Genomic DNA, 19,339 nt, shown 5'->3' with positions numbered 1-19,339 from the left:
ACAACCCACACAGACCCAGTGCAAGTTGATATATATTTTTTACTTTGTAACGGAAGCTATTTAAAATGTAACTAAGTAAATTTCTTCCAACAATATGTACTCAAGTAAAAGTAAAAGTACTGATTTTAAAAATTACTCAAAAAAGTACAAGTACACAAAAAAGCTACTTAATTACAGTAACTTGAGTAAATGTAACTCGTTACTTTCCACCCCTGCCTATTATGATACCATGGCAGTGCTTAATGAGAAGTTTGGGCAACCCCACCTGTTGACATTGAAGAAGATTGCTCATGTGATGGATTCTCGGCAAAACAATGGGTCTCTTTAAGCTGTAGGAATCACAGAGTTTTACATGCAGGTTTTAAGTAAACATAATAAGTTATCATCTGGCAGCTCTGCATGCTTTGACAATTTTAAAATCCTTCCTCATGACATCCTTCTTGTTGGGCTGTCACTCATGACTGAGTGCCCCACAAGAATATGATCATTGTTTGGTGATTCATTCAGAGGCATTCAAAGGAAGCACTAAACCTGTTCAAGTCATTCAAGTCAGGCGTGACTTGGTGGGTTTGCGTAACCTTCCTCTTGGCAACTCTTATCGCCCACGTTTAGCTTCAACTTCAGTTCCAGTTCTTAACTTCCGCTTAAACCTTACGTAAAATAAATGTCTATTCACTCTTGTTAGTCAAGTATCGGTAGTCCTGAATATGGTGGTGGAAGATACACAACAGTTAGCTGGATAGAGGGGAATTTCCTCAGTAAAAAAAATTATCAACTCTTTCAGGGGAAAAAAGGACTTACATGGGCACCACATGCAGTACCCAGAGGCAAGTTATTCACTTACAGGGACATAAATAATCTTTTATTGGCCCACCTGCCGGCTTCCACACCTCTCCAGATGACATGTAGACATCTCATTGTTGTTCTCTCATAGCTCATTAGTTTGACTACCACAGGCTTGCACACTTTCCATGTGAGTAGGGCTGTTGTCAAACAAGTGTTACACACAATGAAGCCATGAGGTCCTATGATATTTGACACATCTGTTTTTGGTTGGCTACCTATCATGTTGATGGAAATGGCAAACGTCTGTTCACTATGCCGTTTTTTTTTAGTGTATTTCACTATGGAGTTGTTAAAGTTAAAAATAAATATGCAATCAGATCAACATGTGTCTTTTTGCAATATGAGCAAGCCCTTGTACTTTTCTCAGACTCAATCTAGTAAGCTTCTAAATGTGGTGCAGCACCTCGGCTCTGCATCATGTCATCTTGAAGTTATTTAAAAATGTTTTCAGTTGTTTGGTAGAGGATGTTCTTGGGACTGTTGAAGCATTTTTTGCAACTTAATCAGGACAAAACAGAGATATTGATAGTGGGCCCAAAGGCCTTGAGACATCAAATAGCTACAATCTTTGTTAACTCCCCTGTCTATTACACCAAGTGAGCATGTCAGAAATTTGGGAGTGATCTTAGACTCTGACCTTAATTTTTAAAAGCGCATCTCTTGACAAAGAGGACTCGACTTGACAAAGGCCTTGTCTGGCCGAACTGTTGTCAAATAAATCTCTAAGTCTCGTAACTGGAGCTGAGTGTGCGGCGTTCTTCTTCTTCTTCTTTTTCTCAACTTTATCCATCAACAGCACCTCTACAATTATGGTGTGCGTTGTTCCTTATCCTAACATAAAAGCGCATCTCCAGAACAGCATTTCATCACCTCAGAAATATCTCAAAACTGAGATGTCTCATGTCCAAGTCAGACTCTGAAAAGCTGGTCCACTCATTTCCAGTAGACTGGATTACTGCAATTCTCTTTATGCCGGTTTACCAAGCTGCATAAATAAACTTCGACTCATATAGAAGCCAGAGTGTTAACACAAACTAAAAGGTCCAAACGTATTACTCCTCTCCTATCATTTCTCCACTGGCTTCCAGTAAAACATAGAATTGACCTAAAAATACTCCTCATCGTTTTAATGGCCTAGCTCCCTCTTATATTTGTGACATGCTCATTAATTCTACACCTGAGAGGTCCCTTAGATCATCAAATAAAAGGGCCCCTCGCAGTACCAAGAATACAACTTACAGTAAAGGACAATTCCGGGCGAATTCAACTCTGGGGTGTATTTTCATATCATTTTAGGTCTAAAAGAATGAATCTGAAGATTTTCAGTTTAATCGCTCCTGTTTTGCGGTAGTTGCATCTGTCCCCACGGCAGCAATGAATGGGAGTGGATGTAAGTTCCGCTGTTTAGGCTTTTTCCAGCCCTCAAAGCCGCAATTTTTTTCCACAGACAGCATCAGATGGCTACTCAAACATGCACCGAGAAGTTTATTTACTTCAAGCAAGCCGACATGTTTGTAAAACTAGATCTAATTCAAAGTCTCCCGGAGTCTCGCGCGAGCCCGAAGTTGCAGTGCTGGTGTATTCAGGCGCAGTCGGAGCTACCGCTTGTGTCATAAGCACAGGAATATCAACTCTTTACTTGCTTCAAGTGTACATTTTTTCCCACAGACAGCGTCAGGTGGCCACTCAAACATGCGCCGAGAAGTTTTTTTTACTTGAAGCAAGTAAAGAGTTGATATTCCTGTGTTTATGACACAAACGATAGCTTTTCCCACTGCACCTGAACACACCGCGCACGGCAACTGGGTCTCGCGCGAGACTCCGGGAGACTTTGAATTAGATCTAGTTTTACAAACATGCCGGCTTGCTTGAAGTAAATAAACTTCTCGGTGCATGTTTGAGTAGCCATCTGACGCTGTCTGTGGAAAAAAATTGCGGCTTTGAGGGCTGGAAACAGCCTAAACAGCGGAACTTACATCCACTCTCATTCATTGATGCCGTGGGGACGCGGGGACAGACGCAACTACCGCAAAACAGGAGCGATTAAACTGAAAATCTTCAGATTCATTCTTTTAGACCTAAAATGATATGAAAATACACCCCAGAGTTGAATTCGCCCGGAATTGTCCTTTAAAGCAACTCATGGTGCCTTCAGCCATTATGGTCACACTCTTTGGAACTCTCTTCCTTATGAAATTCCTTCAACTCCAACAGTGTCTTCTTTTAAAACTAAACTAAAGATGTTCCTTTTCAAGCAAGCTTTTAGTTAAGGTTTCCTTGTACATATCATAACATCATTACAGCTTTTGTGTCTTTTATCATGTTGCTTTATTATAATCCTAAGTCTTCTTGTCTTTTTATTGTGTCAGTGTCCAGTGTATGTGTTCTATCGTGTCCTTGTCCTTTGTATTTTCTGTATCACTTCAAGCAAATTGAGTCTACGCCTGGCGTATATGAAATGTGCTATATGAAGCTAAGCTTTTATTGGGTTGAAACCATTAATAAACTTGCTAAGGAAAAAAATACCTTGTTGTGACAGATGTATGCACTGAGTTTCATTTTCATATATTCAATGACACATTCAGTCATAGATACAAAAATAGTATACACATTATGTAAAGGCGATTTATTTGTGTTAAGATGCAGCTCATGGTTGCACAAAAAGCTTAAACATAAATAGCATACAGAATCAGCTGAAAACTTTACATTACATGTTTCTTTACATCTTAATTGAAAAATATTTTTTTTCAATCTAGCAGAAAAGTTGAAGACAATGAACACAGTGAATACACAACACTGAATATTGTAATAGTAGACCAGCACCTTTACCGGAAGACTTACAGTACAACTGACAAAAAGAAAAGGTTAAACCACCACAACACACAATCTTGCTCATTCATAGTTTTTCCTCTTCCCCCTATCTTCTTTACCCCTTGGAAATGACAAAGCTGAAGAAGAGACTTCAAAATGGAGGAAATGATAATCACGCCATCGTGCTTTTCACTCTGTCAAAGGTTTGTTGAACCTTTACTGCAGGGACGCAGCCTTCCCTCACAATGGTGATAGTCCCTGTGAAAACAATAAAACAGATTGATTGAAAGTGTCATCTTAAAAAAATAGAAATAGAATGAACAATAATTTTCTGTGAGAAATTTTGCTTTTTTCACCTTCATCAATCCTCAGGCAGTTGACTACTGTTGAGGCAACAACTTCATTTGAGTTCCCATCACACAGAACTCCGTGCAGCTTGTGTCCCAGACGACTGTGGTAAAAACAGAGTATTTCATTTTTTGGACTTGAACAATGTGCTCATTTAACTGCACAACTGACGAGAGTGTAATCAGACTTGGAAAGAACTTACTGTAAGTACAACTAAGTTCTGTAAAAAGATGCTTACTTGATGACCATGCTGTGGTGGGTGCTGTCTACCTCTCCACTGGGATTGGCTGAGGTGATGGCAAGGGGTCCAGTGATGTCACATAGGTGGCAGGTCACAGTGTGGTCAGGGACACGGATCATGATGCTGTCCCTGGTACCAACACGGTCATAAGCTGGCCCCACTCCTACACACAAAAAGGTTGTACGTTTCAAGTTAAATGCTGGTAACTGTCATTTATTGGAGCTAAAGTCAGTCATAAATGTTTAACTGAAGCTGCCAAGTGTACCTAGCCTCAACAGCCAGTCGCCTTTGCTGACAATGCAGCTGATTCCTCCAGGATACACATTCCTCATAAACTCCCAGAGCAGAGGACTGAAGGGAGGCTTGGCTGCTACCAGCTGGTCCACACTAGAGATGCAGATACAGATGGGCTTCTCTGCTGGTCTGTCCTGAGGCAGATCAAAGACAAAAGATTGATTACTGATTAAACAGTGGAATCTAGATTTAATGAAATATCCCATATTACACTATAAATAATGTCTTATTGTTTATCTTTACTTTAATGTTGTAGATATTCTCTATAGCTTGAGGACTCTTGCAGGAAGCAGCCAGGGCGTAGACAGTGTCTGTGGGAATACCACAGACTCCACCTTCCTCCAGAAGGCCAGCGATCTTCAGGAGACCACTGGTGTGTCGTGAATTTGCCACTGGACAGGGTGACTTTTCAGAGGTGTCCTGTTTCATTTGTTTCTGTGAAAGGCAATGAAACAGGTGAGGTATCCACCACATTAAGTGACTAAAATAAAACAGAAAAGAAAAATACAACACAAGAGCAGTCTCTTTATTGCCTACCTTTACTAAAGGAGGGCCCAAAGGTAGAAGTCTCTTTGAGAAGATGCAGTTGAGCAATGATGCCAGAGCTCCATATATACAAATGATTGAAGCCAGAGCAAGCATGGCTACTGTGAAGAAGGTGGTCACAATTTTGTAATCAATAACAATGATATTTTTAAGAGAGAATGTGAATAGAAGACTTGACTTACTTTCTAGTTGGTATGGCAGTCCTTGCAGGGTGGACAGCAGGAGACAGACCAGAACAACCTCCGTGATTGTTGTTAGAAACAGCAAAACCAAGTTCCTGTGGGCAGCTGATGGAAACAATGGAAGGCTCAACTACTACTAATGATGACAGTTAATTTTTACTTTTAAAAAATTGTGGATAACCTTACCTATCAGTATAAGGAAAGTATTAATGACCAGGAATGCAATCGCTCCTGCTGTAAAGGCATATGATGCTTCTGTGGGAAGTTGTAGCAGGTCACCTGAAAAAAAACTTGAGATTAGAATTTGGGGGAATTTAGTCAGAACAATCTCCATCTAATGACATGTTTCTACCAACATACCAGCAAACCTAAACCAGGTCCAGGTTGCCCACACTGCTACATAGAAGGACGAGATGACAGATCCAAAGCGTCCACCTCCAGTGACTTGCAGCCGGCTGACATAGATCTGGATGATGGCTCCAGAGATTAGGACCCAAGGGACAGTCAGATTGAGGAAGGAAGGATTTGTGCTCGAGACACGTGTATGGAGGGCTGAGAGAGCTGCAACCCCATTGGAGAGGTAGAACAGGGCATCTGAAACCTGAAGCACCTCCTGGTCTTCTGCTCTAGACTTGCCACACGTGAAAGCTTTCTGTAGTTGATCAGTGGAGATGGGCTGTGGGCCAACAGGGATGAGAGACTTCTCTGCTATTGTGTTGATGAGGCGTGAGAAGGTACCATACAGGGAGGCTGCGGTGAACAGGGAGCAAGCTACACCAAAGAAGATGTAGTAACCTTGGACTGGGATCTGGGGTATTGTTGATACTGTGAGCAGGACAAAGAGCAAGTTGTGGATCAGTTCCAGGACGTCCATGTTCAGGCCTCCCACGCAGAGCACCAAGGCTGCTGCCACAAAGAACCAGTCCCCCAGCATTGCTGCCCTCCCTGAGACCACTGTATTCTCCCCAACAATCAATACAGATAGCACAAACTCATCCCAAGCCTTGATAAGCCAATATGTAGCATGTAGACCAAACTTTGTTGTATGGTAACAATCTTGGCGCAGGTAGGCATAGTAGCTTGAGAACAGCTGGGTGACTGAGATGATGGAGACCCATGTAACTCCTAAGCCAAAGGAGTCCATGTAGCCAAAGCTGTAGAAAGCAAAGACAAAGGGGGCAACAGTGTCACAGAAGAAACCCAAGGCCATGGGCTCTGCATATTTTGTGTTTTTCTTCTTCTCTTGGCCAATGCTCTGGGCACTTCCTGAGTTTGCAGTCCCTAGCAGGAGAACATTAAAGAGTGGGGTGCCAAAGCCTTTGAGGACCCATCGCTGAGTCAGACCTTTGACAAGCAATGCAGCCGAACCATAGATGGCAAAAAGGAGAATGAGCAACTCCAGAACTCCGGAGACCACAAGAGCCCAGGAGCTCGCCACTACAGCTACGGCTTCAAAAATCAAGGTGGCTGTAATGGCCCCAAAAACAAAAGGCATGATGTAGTTGACTGTGGCCGAGCAGAAGGCTAGGAGGAATGACAGAAGGATGTAGGGGACCAGACCAGCAATCGCTGACTCGTTTAGGGTCAGAAATATATTGCAAGTGTCTGAGGTGGAATTCAGACATGTGTTGTTTGTCGTGTTAGTGGACAAGGACATGTTGTTTGTCATTTGATCTGCTAGAGGTACTGTAATAGGAGTTTCATTGGTGGCACCAAAGTAGATTCTAGTTGCTCCAAAACTGCTCCAAAGGGCAGCATAACCAATGAAGGCAGTGCCACTCAGATGATCATATTTTCTGAAGGAAAGCAGTCCTGCCACCAGTTGGCAAATACCACCAATCAGAATAAGATGGACACCTGGAAAAAATGTTATAAATTAGCATGACCTCATTTTATGTTACTTTAAAATTTTCTTGCACATTTACTGCAGGTTTTACCTGCAAGGATATTCTCCACTCCTACTGGTGAAATTCCAGTACGTGCTGTATTGAAGTTCTGCAGAAGTACCAGGAATGCACTGATCCCATTGGATAACATGCCCAACACCCCTGGTTCACCATAGAAACTTGCTGGAAACCCATCTAGTGTTGCCATAGTAACTCTGTTGACTAATGGATGTTTTGCTCGAACAGCTGGCAAAGAATGTAAACAATGTTTTGAAAAATCTAAAGGCAAGATATCGATGAACAGCCTAAGTAGTGAGTGATGGGTGATATAATGCAGTACAGATGGAAAATCTTGGTGCAATTCATTTTCTAAAGAAACACGATACAGTATTTGTGACTTAAGTAACATGTACAAAAAGAAGGTAATGTTTTTAAAGCAGAGGTAAGCAATATTTTTGTGTTAATATAAGTCTTAAATAGTTATATCTTCCGACGGCAATCACTTACATAGGGTATTTGGTCTGAAACACGGGTCTGTCAGTCACTCTGCTCTGCTGTAAGCCGAGGAGAAAACTTTTCTTGTATCCTACAAGTTTTATCCAATGAGGAGAGAGAACGGCATGAAGGGCTGTGTGTGCAGCCAAAGGATGCGCGTGAATGTGGTGACGTAGGGACGAGGACCAATAGACGAGGGCGGGGGCTGCTAACTCCATCGGCTGACAAAAAGTTATGGTGCGTTCAAGGCAACCCGTAACTCATGTTTTTCCGACTTGTGAAGTCGTACCAGTTTGATCTGGTACGAGTTCACGGGTCGGAAGTTACGAGTGGCCGTTATAGTGCACAGGTCACAGGTAAAACAGGTGCAACAGGTAAAAAAAACACGAGTTACTGGTTGCCTGGAACGCTACAAAGTCGTAAGTCGTGACTTCAAGCCGTAACTTACGGTTTCAAAAGCCTGCCTGGAACGCAGAATTAGCCCAAACGACTGGATCGCTTACTTCTGCTTTAATAGGAAAAAATTACTTACAGCTAAGTCTCTCAGAACAGGAAATTGATTAGGAAGTGCTAATAAATTCATGACATGACATGACATGACATGACATGACATGACATGACATGACATAATACCTGACTCTAGACAAGCTGTGCTTTAGGGCAAGCTATTGGGGATCATGCGTGAGAAGTACTATTTGATAAGACGTCCTTGTTTTGTAGGCCTATATATATACATATACATATACATGTGTATGTATTCATATAATCCATCATAATATTATATTATGATAGAATAGCCAAATGAACCAAAAAAACTGAATTTTCTACTCATGAGCTTTTTTCATCTTAGCATCTCAATAAGCAAATTGAAGTTACCTCAGTCACAACATCAATAACAATATTATAATAAGCCTTACCTTATCAAGATGCTTGCACAGATGAAGTGGCGTGAAGCAGAGATGCAGGTGTGTCATAAATACGGCTTATGGCTTGTAGGAGGAGTTTAATAAAATAGTGCTGACACCAGCCCACAGTGTTACCACCTCTTCTGATAATGGTGATGCTGATTACAATGGAAATTCCTGACTTCAAACTCTGTGTCTGCCCTTCCTTGTACAAGTAAGGTAACCGGAAGTCATTCCCAGGGGCTTTATAAGGTAGGCACCTTGCAAATGAGAAACAGCATCTTTCACTGCCTCTTGCACTGACTGTATCACTAACAGGAAAAAGGAAAACACTGTACTGGAACCATGATGTCTAAACTGCTGGTAAATATTCACATTATTTTTCTAGGTGTTTTTAGCTGGATGAATAAGACAGTAATGAAGGGTGTACATTTAATTTTTATAGTTGGGCAAATTTAAACTGACTAAATTGAGTCTGCAAAAATATTTAATACAAAATTTAAAATAACTGAATTGCATACACTATACTCACGAGTTTATCTGTATATCTACAGCCAATAACTAATGCAGTAGATGATTTCCTTAGCTTTCAGATATATTCAACTGTCTATTCTTGTTCCACAGAAAATTATGCCAGTGTGGGTCGTCAGAGGAATGCATAACTCTGCAGTGCAAGGTAAACCATCCTCTGGTTAAAGGTGGTTGGAGCTCTTGACTGTGCGAACAATAGTTGGTTAAATTGTATTAAATCAATATTGACCATCTGTCTGCTTGCTAGCTTTTTTCCATGTTATTGATTTAACTTTTGGCATAAAGTGCATCATTTAAACACAGAGCTAATGCCTAAAGTGTTTAATTTCACATGACACTAAGATGACACAAGAAAATACTAGTACATGGACCTGAGTTCAGAGTTCCTCTTGACCCTTCAGAAAGCAGTACAATGCTGTCAGACTGTGAGAGACAAATTACTTCATTCATTCAGGCTGTTACAAAAAAAAACAACCTCAAACTCTATTTACTATACTAATCATGCTAGTGTGGATTCTGTTCTGCCACAGGATGTGAAAGATAAATAATCATCTCCTAATAATGATTCTTGTATTCTTTTCTTCTTTTCCTACACTTCTGCAGTTCTGAAGAGTCCAGCCCCTGAGGACACAGTCACAGCCAGCTTTGGGAAGTTCATCAGTGAAATAAAGCCTCAGCATTTGTCCCCCACCGTCCTCCACCGCAGCCAAAGGATGGTGCTGGACAGCATCGGGGTTGGTCTGATTGGCAGCACAACAGAGGTGTTTGAACTGGCCCTGCAGCACTGTCAGGTGAGGCACCGGAGGGAGAGATTAAAAAGAAGGGATGAATGTGACAGTTAGAGACTGTGAAAGCAAATAGCAATGCAAATGTTGAAAAATGAGTTGTTGAAAAAACAATAGTTATTATTATACAGTATTTCTCAGTTGAAGGAGTCTTGAGCTATTCAAAGGTATTATATTTAAAGAATGCAAATTATGACAAACTGTGACACATATTTTGTCTTATGCCCTTGTGACGGCTCCCTGTGTTTACCTGTCTCTCTCTTTTCCCCTCAGCACATGTACGCGCCCGATGACATCAGCTCTGTTTATGGACGTAAGGGCGCCAGGCTCTCCCCGACACTGGCAGCTTTTGTCAATGGAGTGGCGGTGAGTGTGAATAGGTGGAACAGATGTGTCACCATTGTCTGCAGTACACCAGACAATTTCAGAGGCACTAAATATTCAGCTTCATTACCTGGGTAGCCAGCCATGAGGACAAACAAATAATAGTGTTCTTGCTAGCAGCATGTAAAAGTAATGACCATTTCACTGTTTTTAATTAAACAAATATCTCCGTGCTATGCAATAATGACTAAAAAAAGTTATCCTCTTGTTTCAGACTCACTCCATGGACTTTGATGATACATGGCACCCTGCCACTCACCCCTCAGGAGCAGTTCTTCCTGCTGTGTTGGCACTCAGTGACATGATGCCCGCTAATAGAAAACCTAGTGGCCTGGACTTCCTGCTGGCTTTCAATGTCGGCATCGAGATCCAGGGACGACTGATGAGGTTCTCTAATGAGGCCCACAACATCCCCAAGAGGTGAGAACCCCAGAGTCCTATTGGTAATGCCAACTACAATTTATGGGCTAATAGCAGCAGGTGGAAATAAGGATAAAGCCAGTTCCTTGCTAAAGATTTTTTCTCAAGAGATCCATATACAGTATGACTCTGCTGATCTCTGCAGTGTGGTTAACAAGGTCGGTGCAATGTAATGTGCAGTCTGTCAGTGGTGCCAATGAGCTGTGAAAGGCGTGTTACAGGGACAGCAGAGGCTCTGTGGGTAATGTTAGCACAGTTAGCCATGTGGAGGAGAATCACACTAGACTCCTTTTGCCAAGTGTTTACACCAAGTCAAATGACCCACCACAGCATTTGCTTGTTTTTCAAGTACTGAAATGACTAAAACTCAACTTCCTTTAACATCCCTGAAATACACTGTCTCTGTCTGTGGAGAGGAGAGTCACGTAGTCACTCAGTGCTGTTTGTCCAAAGAGACATATTTACACACAGGATTTCTGCTGAAGCCACGATGGGGAAAATTTAAAATGCTCCTTTAGTCACGAGACTAATTTGCTCCAAAACAAGTAACCAAAGGCTCTCTTCTCTCTCATCACCAGGTTTCACCCTCCCAGTGTGGTGGGGACAATGGGAAGTGCAGCTGCCTGTGCTCGCCTCTTGTCTTTGGATGACTCGCAGTGCAGTCACGCCTTGGCCATAGCTGCTTCTCTATCTGGAGCCCCCATGGCCAATGCTGCCACTCAGTCCAAACCCCTCCACATTGGCAATGCTTCACGTTTGGGGCTGGAGGCTGCTCTGCTGGCCTCCCGAGGCCTGGAGGCCAGTCCCCTGGTGCTGGATGCTGTGGCAGGGGTGGCCGGCTTCAGTGCTTTTTATGAAGACTATGTGCCACAGCCTTTACAATCACCCAGTCATGACAGCCATATGTTCCTGCTTGAGGAGCAAGACATGGGCTTTAAGCGTTTCCCCGCCCATCTGGGGATGCACTGGGTGGCAGATGCCGCAGCCTCGGTCCATAAGCTTATTGTGGGACTCGGCCCTGGCACCGTCTCCCCAGCTCAAATCCAGGACATCCAGCTCAGAGTCCCCAAATCAAAGTACATCAACAGGCCTTTCCCTGAGTCTGAGCATGAGGCGCGCCACTCCTTCCAGTTCAATGCCTGCAGCGCTCTCCTGGATGGTGAGGTGACGGTACAGTCCTTCACACCCGCTGCCATGAGCCGCCCTGAGCTGCTCGCTCTGCTGAGCCGCGTTCACATGGAGCATCCTGATGACAACCCAGCCAACTTCAACCGCATGTACGGCGAGGTCCAGGTGACACTTGTTGGAGGAGACATTCTGAGCGGGCGCTGTGACACCTTCTACGGTCACTGGCGCAACCCACTGACCAATGAGAGCCTGAGGAAGAAGTTCAGAAACAACGCAGGATCGGTGCTTCCCTCAGAGAAGGTTGAGAGGCTGATTGATGTGGTGGATGAGCTGCACAAACATGAGAGCTGCACCTCCCTTCTCTCAGAGCTGCAATGAACATTTACAGACACACAACAACCACACAGCAAAAATATCAAAAATTTAAAAGGTTGCTATAAGGTACTACAGCAAATGTTTTATCCCATGATGATGCTGAAACGCTTGTCCATGCTTTTATCTCAAGACTGTTCCCAGGGTTAGCATTAAAAATGGTGAGGCTGCCTTCAGTTACTATGCCCACCGCCTCTACCCATTCATATCAGATGTGCCCCAACATTATTATCTCTTAAGAAAGATCTGAAAACATTCCTTTTTAGCTGTGCCTTTCAGTAGTCTGGTATGCTTTTATTGTTTTAACTGTGTTTTTATTTTATTTTATTTTATTTTATTCATTTATTTATTAATTATTCATGGCCCATTATTGTTTTTATTGTTTTACCTGCCTTGTGGAATGCCCTGTAAACCACATTGTGCTTCCACCTGAAATGAAACGTGCTCTATAAATGAAGTTTTGCTTGCCTGCTACATTATTACATGTGCACTTCATGTGCATGAGCATCAGCCATGTACCCTACCCTGTACACTATAATTATATATTTTGACTAGTTCTTCACTATTTTTGCATTTTCCATTTGTTCCAGTCTGTTTACAATAACTGTGTATGTATGAAGTATAATCAAGTAAAATTGCAAAGGGAAAAACATAAATGATTTCTCTTCTTGTGCTAGGCTTAATAAACTTGTGGTGATTTTCCTTCAACATAAAATGGACAGCAACTGGGCAGATGGGTTTTTACAATAAGTTCTACAATGTTTTGATAATCGTTAAGTAAACTGACAATTATATTGTGTAGTTCTTCCATTTGATCAGATTATTTGTGTGTGAGTTTATGTAAGAGCAGGACAACTGCCAGGGATTACAATAAAATATGTGTACAGTACTTTAATTTAATGGTAAAAAACAAAAAACAAAACATAAGTTGACAGGTTACTCACGTTCAATGACTACGTGCTCAACTGAAGCAAAGGCCCTGAGGAAAGTCATGTACTCTCAGTTGGCGTCTATGGAAGACATCCATTTACATACTGTATATGGAAGCATTTCAGAAAGTACCTTACTGTCAATACACATAACTGTGCTGTGTTGTAAGGTGGCTGTTAAATGTGCCTACGTCACAAGGGTGCATGTGGTGGACGAGCTGCACAAACATGACAACTGCACTCACACACACTGCTATAAGGTATTACTGAAAATTATTATTATTATTATTATTTTAATGTATATGTTTCAGGGCTTTTTGCCTTTAATGGACAGGAAAGTCGAGAGAGAGAGACAGGAAATAGGAGGCGGGGGGGGGGATGACACGCAGGATAGGGCCGTTCGGCGTGGGATTCGAACCGGCGTCGCCTGCAGTGAGGACTATAGCCTCAACACATGGGGCGGGAGCTCTACCAGCTGTGTTCCCTATCCTGTACAATATAATCATAGTAGTTTAACTATTTCTAGTTTGCCTCATTTTCCATTTGTTTCAGTCTGTGTATGTATGGAGTATAATCAAGTTAAACTGAAAAGGAAAAAGCACAAAGGATTTCTGTTCTGTACTTGTGCTAGTCTTAATAAAGTTGTGATTGATTTTCCTTCTTCATAAAATGTACAATCATAATAAATAATTTCAGAAAGCACCCATTGTCAATATACATAACAATGTCAATGTGCTGTAGTGTGTTGTAAGGTTGATGTTAAATGTGCATACGTCCAGTGTCACAAAGGAAAAAGTCATAGAGATGACTTTTGATGCTCTGATGCCATAGAGCTCACAATGGGAAGTATGCAAAATGCTGGGAGGAGGTTAGCAGCAGGACTGAGACACACATACTCTGTGCTTCAATGGGGGGATAAGTTGGTCATGTCCATGCCATAAAGCAATCTGTAAGAAGATGTCCTACATGATGGATGGGCAGAAAGGCCCCACCTGTTGCTTCCATCTCTGTGGGTGAGCAGACATGATCTCACTGCCAGAAAGGGCTGTTGTTATGAGAGCACTAGCAGAGCTGCTTCCACTGAACTAAAGGCTGCACTGTCAGTGGAAACAGATGGCAGCCAAGCCTGGGCGAGCAGACGATGGCCATGGGCTTGGCATTACTCTGTCATCATCGTTCACACTCGTGTTGCTTTCTACAGAATGTGAAAACTCACCAGCAACAACTCACAGACAGTGAATTTCACCAGGACGATATTCAAAACAGAACTAAGCAATTGGGATTGACTTATGCTGGGAGAAATCTTATTTGTTCCACAACTTTGTGTGTATTCACATTTTAACCATGTCATAGCATTGTATATCATTCAGACTTTAGTGCCTGCAAACAATATTCAAATATTTGGGTTTTCCAAGTGTAGCAGTTGATGACTCTGAAAAACTGCCAAACTACTGCCAGAGAACAAATTACATTGTAACATGTGACTCTTTTAGTTCGGACAGTATGAAGCAGGAACTGAAGATGATGGATGAAGCCTCTGTGAGGTCCCACGTGAGACCTGTGAGATTAGCTACTACCGACATGTCAGAATGAAGACAGTTGTTTGAGTAAATCCAGAGCACTGTAGAAAATGAAACATTTTCATTAATTTTTCATCTCCAACACATTATTTAGACTAGAGCAAAATCTACCCTTGAATCATGGGATAGTAGCCCAGTGAATCTAAGAATTAGTAAAATACTCATTAGATATTACTTATCTAATTCTGAGAATTGTGAGAAAGGAGATGCTAAAAAAGTGAACCTGAGCAATTTTACAGATGTTATAATATCACAGATATGTCCAGGTGGAATTTCACCTCTCTCAGGTACCAGACTGGAAAACTAATTGTATTTCACTAATAGCCTATGTCATAATAATTATTTATTCCATCCAAATACAACTGTCTTTGGCTCATTTTGATTTCACCAAGACCTCTTCACATTTTCCCATTCAAATAAGACCATACAACAGAAATGATGTTTGACTCCAACTGGAGCAGATATTCTACTAATAAAAAAATATGCATAGAAATTTGAATATAGCTAAACAATGCGAATAAGCATGTACACAAACCAAAATCTGCATGCAATAACTAGGAGCAGATGTGTGTCAAACTAAGGAGAAACAAACAAAAACAACAACAAACAAACTCCCTGGGCCTGTTTCAAAGTGAGAAACACAGCTGACGCTCCAGAAGGAAGTCACCCCAAAGATAGTATGATAAAAAGAGTGCACACTTCACCCTAGAAACCCCTCCGTCTTTATGTAAACAACCAGGACCTTCACAATGCACTTCAGACTTCAATTATGTGACGCTTATTCTTGCTACTCTTTGTAATCAGAGGAGTCTCTACTTTCATATGACACCTGTTTGTGTGGTTAGCTTGAAGTAGTGACATTATCAGAACAGAAGCACAAAAGCGGACATGTGCTATCTTCACGTATTTGTTACGTATGTGTATATAATTGCTTGGGTTTGAATTGTGTTTCGTTCCTGGTATCTGAAAAACTATAACTAGCCTATCCATCACTCCCCATTATGGTTTGGCACTATGTCATAGTCTAATAGTGTAAAATGTGCTATTGTACATTAAATGTTTATTTTGACAAGACGGTGTAATCCCTGTTTACATAGGCCTTTCAAATAACCAATAGGCATACAATAAACACCCGACTTGTGCTAGTTGACAGCTCATAGAACAAGACAGCCTGACTTGGCATGAAATGATCCAATTATTTAATTAGTCGCCAAAGTCTTCGTAAATTCCCTTTCAAATGTCAGCAAGGAGGCAATTTAGTGTTCCTATCAGCATGGTTGCTCAGCTGTTGGGTTTTAGTTTGTTGACTACCGGTATTCAGAACAGGCACTTAACCAACCAAGACGCTTGTTAGGGAAGTGCAATTAAAATATGGAGGAAACTGTTGACGTTGGGGGACATGTCTTTGTTGCATAAGTCTAAAACTTTATTTAGTAGGTGTGTCTTTGCTGTATGAGGCTAAGATTTTGATTGGGGACTTCACATAGAGAAGTTACTCCCGCTCACCTTTCATTTAATCACTTAAAGGGACAACGAGGAGTTTCTATTCGGTTATAAAAAAGTCTCACGTTAATGTGGATGAATCTCCGCTACCCACACTTGTTAATGGGTCAATTTTCGATAAATATATCGTTCTGTCTCTATCGTTATTTTGTTATTATTAGTGGTGGCGGAAATGCTGGTCGAGCCGACCAGCGTTTCCTTAATGAGAATAACGCAGCTGAATCGCCGTTTATGGTCGGAACTACAACGGTAACTGAACGTCTTCGAACCTCTGACTTTAATTATTGATGAATGAAAACATGAGTCCGTCTTGCGCCGGTCAAAGAATTTTACGGTGCGCGCGGAGGCTCATAAATGTAGTGTGAAAACGCTTCGCTTTTCCAAAACTCCTCGTTGTCCCTTTAACTGACTGCAGCCATGCTCAAGGATACCTATGCTGTGCTTGAGCTTGCAATGCTTACAATCAATCCTGCTGCAGCCATGCTCAAGAATATGCTAACTATGCTGTGCTTCAAGCTTGCAATTATGCTTATACTCAATAAATTATTATTTGTTCTCATTTCAGAGTTGTCTGACTGAACTGTAAAAGTTGTGTACGTACAAATATATACTTTTAACCATCCCAGTTTGCTTATTAGGATTCAGAGATTAAGTCAAATCTCCATTTTTCTACTCCACACGAGCATACATGCTATTTTGTATGTTCTGTGAATAGCCCACTGTATTTAAAGCAAATACAGCAAATGAAATACTGTTCATTGCAAGTCTGAACCAGCTTACAATAAACAATAAACAATGATGAGCTTTAAGTACAGTTGTTGCCATATACAATTAATTGAAAAAGTATGTTTATTTTGATTCATATAATACCTGTAAAACATAAATCACAAGCAATGGATTTTTTTATTTTTTATTATTCAAATGGGCAAGATACTGTGTATCAAAAAGCAAGAAAAATCCTTATGTTACCTTTTGGTTTCTCAAGAGAAAAAACCCCTTCATAAGGAGCCCCTTGCTTACAATTAAAATCTTTCACTTTTCATGGTATTACAAAAAACAAAACAGCCTTTCTCCACATACATTTTAAATAGCAAATAACAGTCAGCATAACCACACAGGAACTGTGTTTCTGCATAGTCCACTGATGTTATCTAGCCCACTCTAAATATAGTGTTCTTTGAACTACAATAATTTTGGTCTAAAAGCCTCATAGTTCAAACAGAAGTTGTGCGGAGAAGGCCTGGGTTAGTGCCAAGTTTTCATGCATTTATAAGTTTGCAAATGAGGCCAAAATGGTCTCAGGAAGATTTCTCTGATATTCACTGGTTGTAGTTTGATACTTCGATGAGATTGTGGTCTGGATCTCTGAAGTACAGAGAGGTGATTGTCCCAACAGCCCCAGTCCTCTGCACCGGACCCTCCTCTAACTTGACTCCACAATCCTGCAGAAGAGAAGAGAAAGCAGAAACTGAGCTCAAACAATGCAGATACATCTAAACTAAATGTGACATGCAAAGTCAATTAGAGGTCAAGTGGTGTTAAAAAGGTAGCAGCCACCTTCCTAGACTAAGACAGACATTTGTTATTCAAGACAATTGGCTGAAGTACCTTCAGATGTGCAGCTACTGTAGCCAGAGGGGTTTGGGTGATAAGGCACAGGTCTGCAGAGCCAGGGGTTGGATGCTTGGCTTTTGGCTCAAACTCCTGACCCAGCTGGTGAAGGTTAAACTTCTGTTGGCCAAAACCCAGAGCCTTACGGTTTCCCTGCAGAGACGCAGATGACATAGATCAGTGATTTTTAATCAAAGCCTGTCACCTAGTGGAAAGCACAAGGGCATACTTTTTTTCTTGACCCCTGCATTAGCAACACATCCATGTATCAGTATTATTGCTGTATTAAATACATATAAGCATCCATTTAAGACTGAAGCCATTAACAAGGCCTTCCTGAGACTGGACAGTGGACAACCATGTGATTTTCTTTTCAGATTTGTCTGACACTAACTTCTGAATTTAAAAAAAAAAACTTGAACCTACAAGTAAGGAGATCTATTCTGCTTGAGCTGTAGGCCTACATTTATCTTTGAACCCATGTTGCCAATTTTTCCCCATGAATCCGAGTGAATGAATACCTTGAAAGTGACGACCTCCATGCCAAGGACTGAGGTGTAGAAGTTGATGGTGTCTGGTACACTTTTCACAGTAAGAACCAAATGGTCCACATGGCTCAGTTCTACTGGGCAGGTTCTTTTGAATCTGACATCCAGTTGTGTTTGAATGGAGGAGACCTACAAGTGAGAGGATGTTTAAGACAGTAAATTCTTTGTCATGGTGCTGAGTAGGAGCGCTTTATTCCTGTATCAACAGCGCCCCCTCGTGGTGAATGTGCGTAGCCTACTGAGAGCACATGAAAGGACAGTGTAAATGACACTGACTGGGATATTAACATAATGGTGTAGCGCTCTGCAGCAATGTAGAAAACTAACATTAAGTCCACAAATGTAAGCTGAAGGAGACACGTCAAGTGAGTCGATAATTTAGCTAGGCTACTTGTGTTTTGTTTTTGTTTTTTCGGAAACGACAGTCTCAGCCCTGAGTTGTGACTCATAGTGGGAACAGTTTGTGAGCAGCTCTCTAAGTTTGTATAAAATAATATAAATTACCTTGAAACAGTTCCTTTGAAAATGCGACAAACGACTCCCAACAGCCCGCAGCGCCATCCTCACCGAGGTCTGTCTATCAACACCGACACTTCCGTGTTTCTCCGCTGTGGACTGTGGACTGTGAACCGTCACTACCTTTCATACAGTCTGCGGTCTGCGTGGGTTGTTGTACCCATACTATAGACTAGAATCCCCAAGCTCTCTGTAAGTGTAGCATTAGTGTTGCCATTTTAATGGTTGTATTTTGTCCAACAAAGTTCAGGGACATAAAGACATTTGTTTGTTTGTTTCCACCTGGTAATGAACATGACAATTCCTGCCTGTAGGGGTGCCACCAGCAACCATTTCCCAAGCGCAAATTGTCCAAAGCATCACAAGTGATCACACAATGCACTTCTTTGTGTTCACCTGTGCAGTCTACTAACATCAAGTTCAACCGTTCTGACTTGGTGATCAAATTATGTTTTAGCATTTGGAGATGTTTGCCGCA

General features: G+C 41.5%; 3 protein-coding genes across 3 annotated transcripts; 1 reads left to right on the top strand and 2 right to left on the bottom strand.

The window, feature by feature from the left end:
- Positions 1-3,446: 3,446 nt before the first annotated feature.
- On the bottom strand, positions 3,447-8,619 carry LOC146980005 (uncharacterized). The gene is made up of 11 exons (XM_085790060.1): positions 8,567-8,619; positions 7,206-7,400; positions 5,629-7,125; positions 5,455-5,547; positions 5,269-5,373; positions 5,078-5,187; positions 4,784-4,975; positions 4,512-4,674; positions 4,244-4,409; positions 4,014-4,108; positions 3,447-3,915 (listed from the first exon to the last, which is right to left on the bottom strand). Exons 2-11 carry the CDS (start codon positions 7,360-7,362, stop codon positions 3,830-3,832), a joined length of 2,664 nt encoding a protein of 887 aa, XP_085646186.1. The 5' UTR covers positions 7,363-7,400; positions 8,567-8,619; the 3' UTR covers positions 3,447-3,829.
- Positions 8,620-8,880: 261 nt separating this feature from the next.
- On the top strand, positions 8,881-12,212 carry LOC146980004 (cis-aconitate decarboxylase-like). Its single transcript, XM_085790059.1, has 6 exons — positions 8,881-8,917; positions 9,179-9,230; positions 9,689-9,876; positions 10,144-10,236; positions 10,469-10,674; positions 11,253-12,212. Exons 1-6 carry the CDS (start codon positions 8,900-8,902, stop codon positions 12,178-12,180), a joined length of 1,485 nt encoding a protein of 494 aa, XP_085646185.1. The 5' UTR covers positions 8,881-8,899; the 3' UTR covers positions 12,181-12,212.
- Positions 12,213-16,913: 4,701 nt separating this feature from the next.
- Positions 16,914-18,965, bottom strand: glod5 (glyoxalase domain containing 5). Its single transcript, XM_085790072.1, has 4 exons — positions 18,850-18,965; positions 18,319-18,474; positions 17,795-17,950; positions 16,914-17,628 (listed from the first exon to the last, which is right to left on the bottom strand). The coding sequence occupies exons 1-4, from the start codon at positions 18,904-18,906 to the stop codon at positions 17,506-17,508; spliced, it is 492 nt and encodes a 163-aa protein (XP_085646198.1). The 5' UTR covers positions 18,907-18,965; the 3' UTR covers positions 16,914-17,505.
- Between the last annotated feature and the right edge of the window lie 374 nt (positions 18,966-19,339).

This window comes from Trachurus japonicus, chromosome 10, assembly GCF_045865225.1.
Source record: "Trachurus japonicus isolate A0001 chromosome 10, Traja_1.0".
Taxonomy (NCBI): Eukaryota; Metazoa; Chordata; class Actinopteri; order Carangiformes; family Carangidae; genus Trachurus; species Trachurus japonicus.
This window is presented reverse-complemented; position numbering and strand designations above follow the sequence as displayed.

What these genes read in the sequence shown, in the direction of transcription:
- LOC146980005 (XM_085790060.1), bottom strand. Translation starts at nt 7,362, where the DNA reads ATGGCAACACTAGATGGGTTTCCAGCAAGTTTCTATGGTGAACCAGGG. An exon ending in ACTGCCATACCAACTAGAAA is followed by an intron (nt 5,188 to 5,268) that starts GTAAGTCAAGTC and finishes CCTTCTTCACAG; the next exon opens with TAGCCATGCTTGCTCTGGCT. An exon ending in CGACTGGCTGTTGAGGCTAG is followed by an intron (nt 4,410 to 4,511) that starts GTACACTTGGCA and finishes TTTTGTGTGTAG; the next exon opens with GAGTGGGGCCAGCTTATGAC.
- LOC146980004 (XM_085790059.1), top strand. An exon ending in TGGCCCTGCAGCACTGTCAG is followed by an intron (nt 9,877 to 10,143) that starts GTGAGGCACCGG and finishes TTTTCCCCTCAG; the next exon opens with CACATGTACGCGCCCGATGA. An exon ending in GCCCACAACATCCCCAAGAG is followed by an intron (nt 10,675 to 11,252) that starts GTGAGAACCCCA and finishes TCTCATCACCAG; the next exon opens with GTTTCACCCTCCCAGTGTGG.
- glod5 (XM_085790072.1), bottom strand. Translation starts at nt 18,906, where the DNA reads ATGGCGCTGCGGGCTGTTGGGAGTCGTTTGTCGCATTTTCAAAGGAAC. An exon ending in TTCAAAGGAACTGTTTCAAG is followed by an intron (nt 18,475 to 18,849) that starts GTAATTTATATT and finishes TCTCACTTGTAG; the next exon opens with GTCTCCTCCATTCAAACACA. An exon ending in TGGAGGTCGTCACTTTCAAG is followed by an intron (nt 17,951 to 18,318) that starts GTATTCATTCAC and finishes GCGTCTCTGCAG; the next exon opens with GGAAACCGTAAGGCTCTGGG.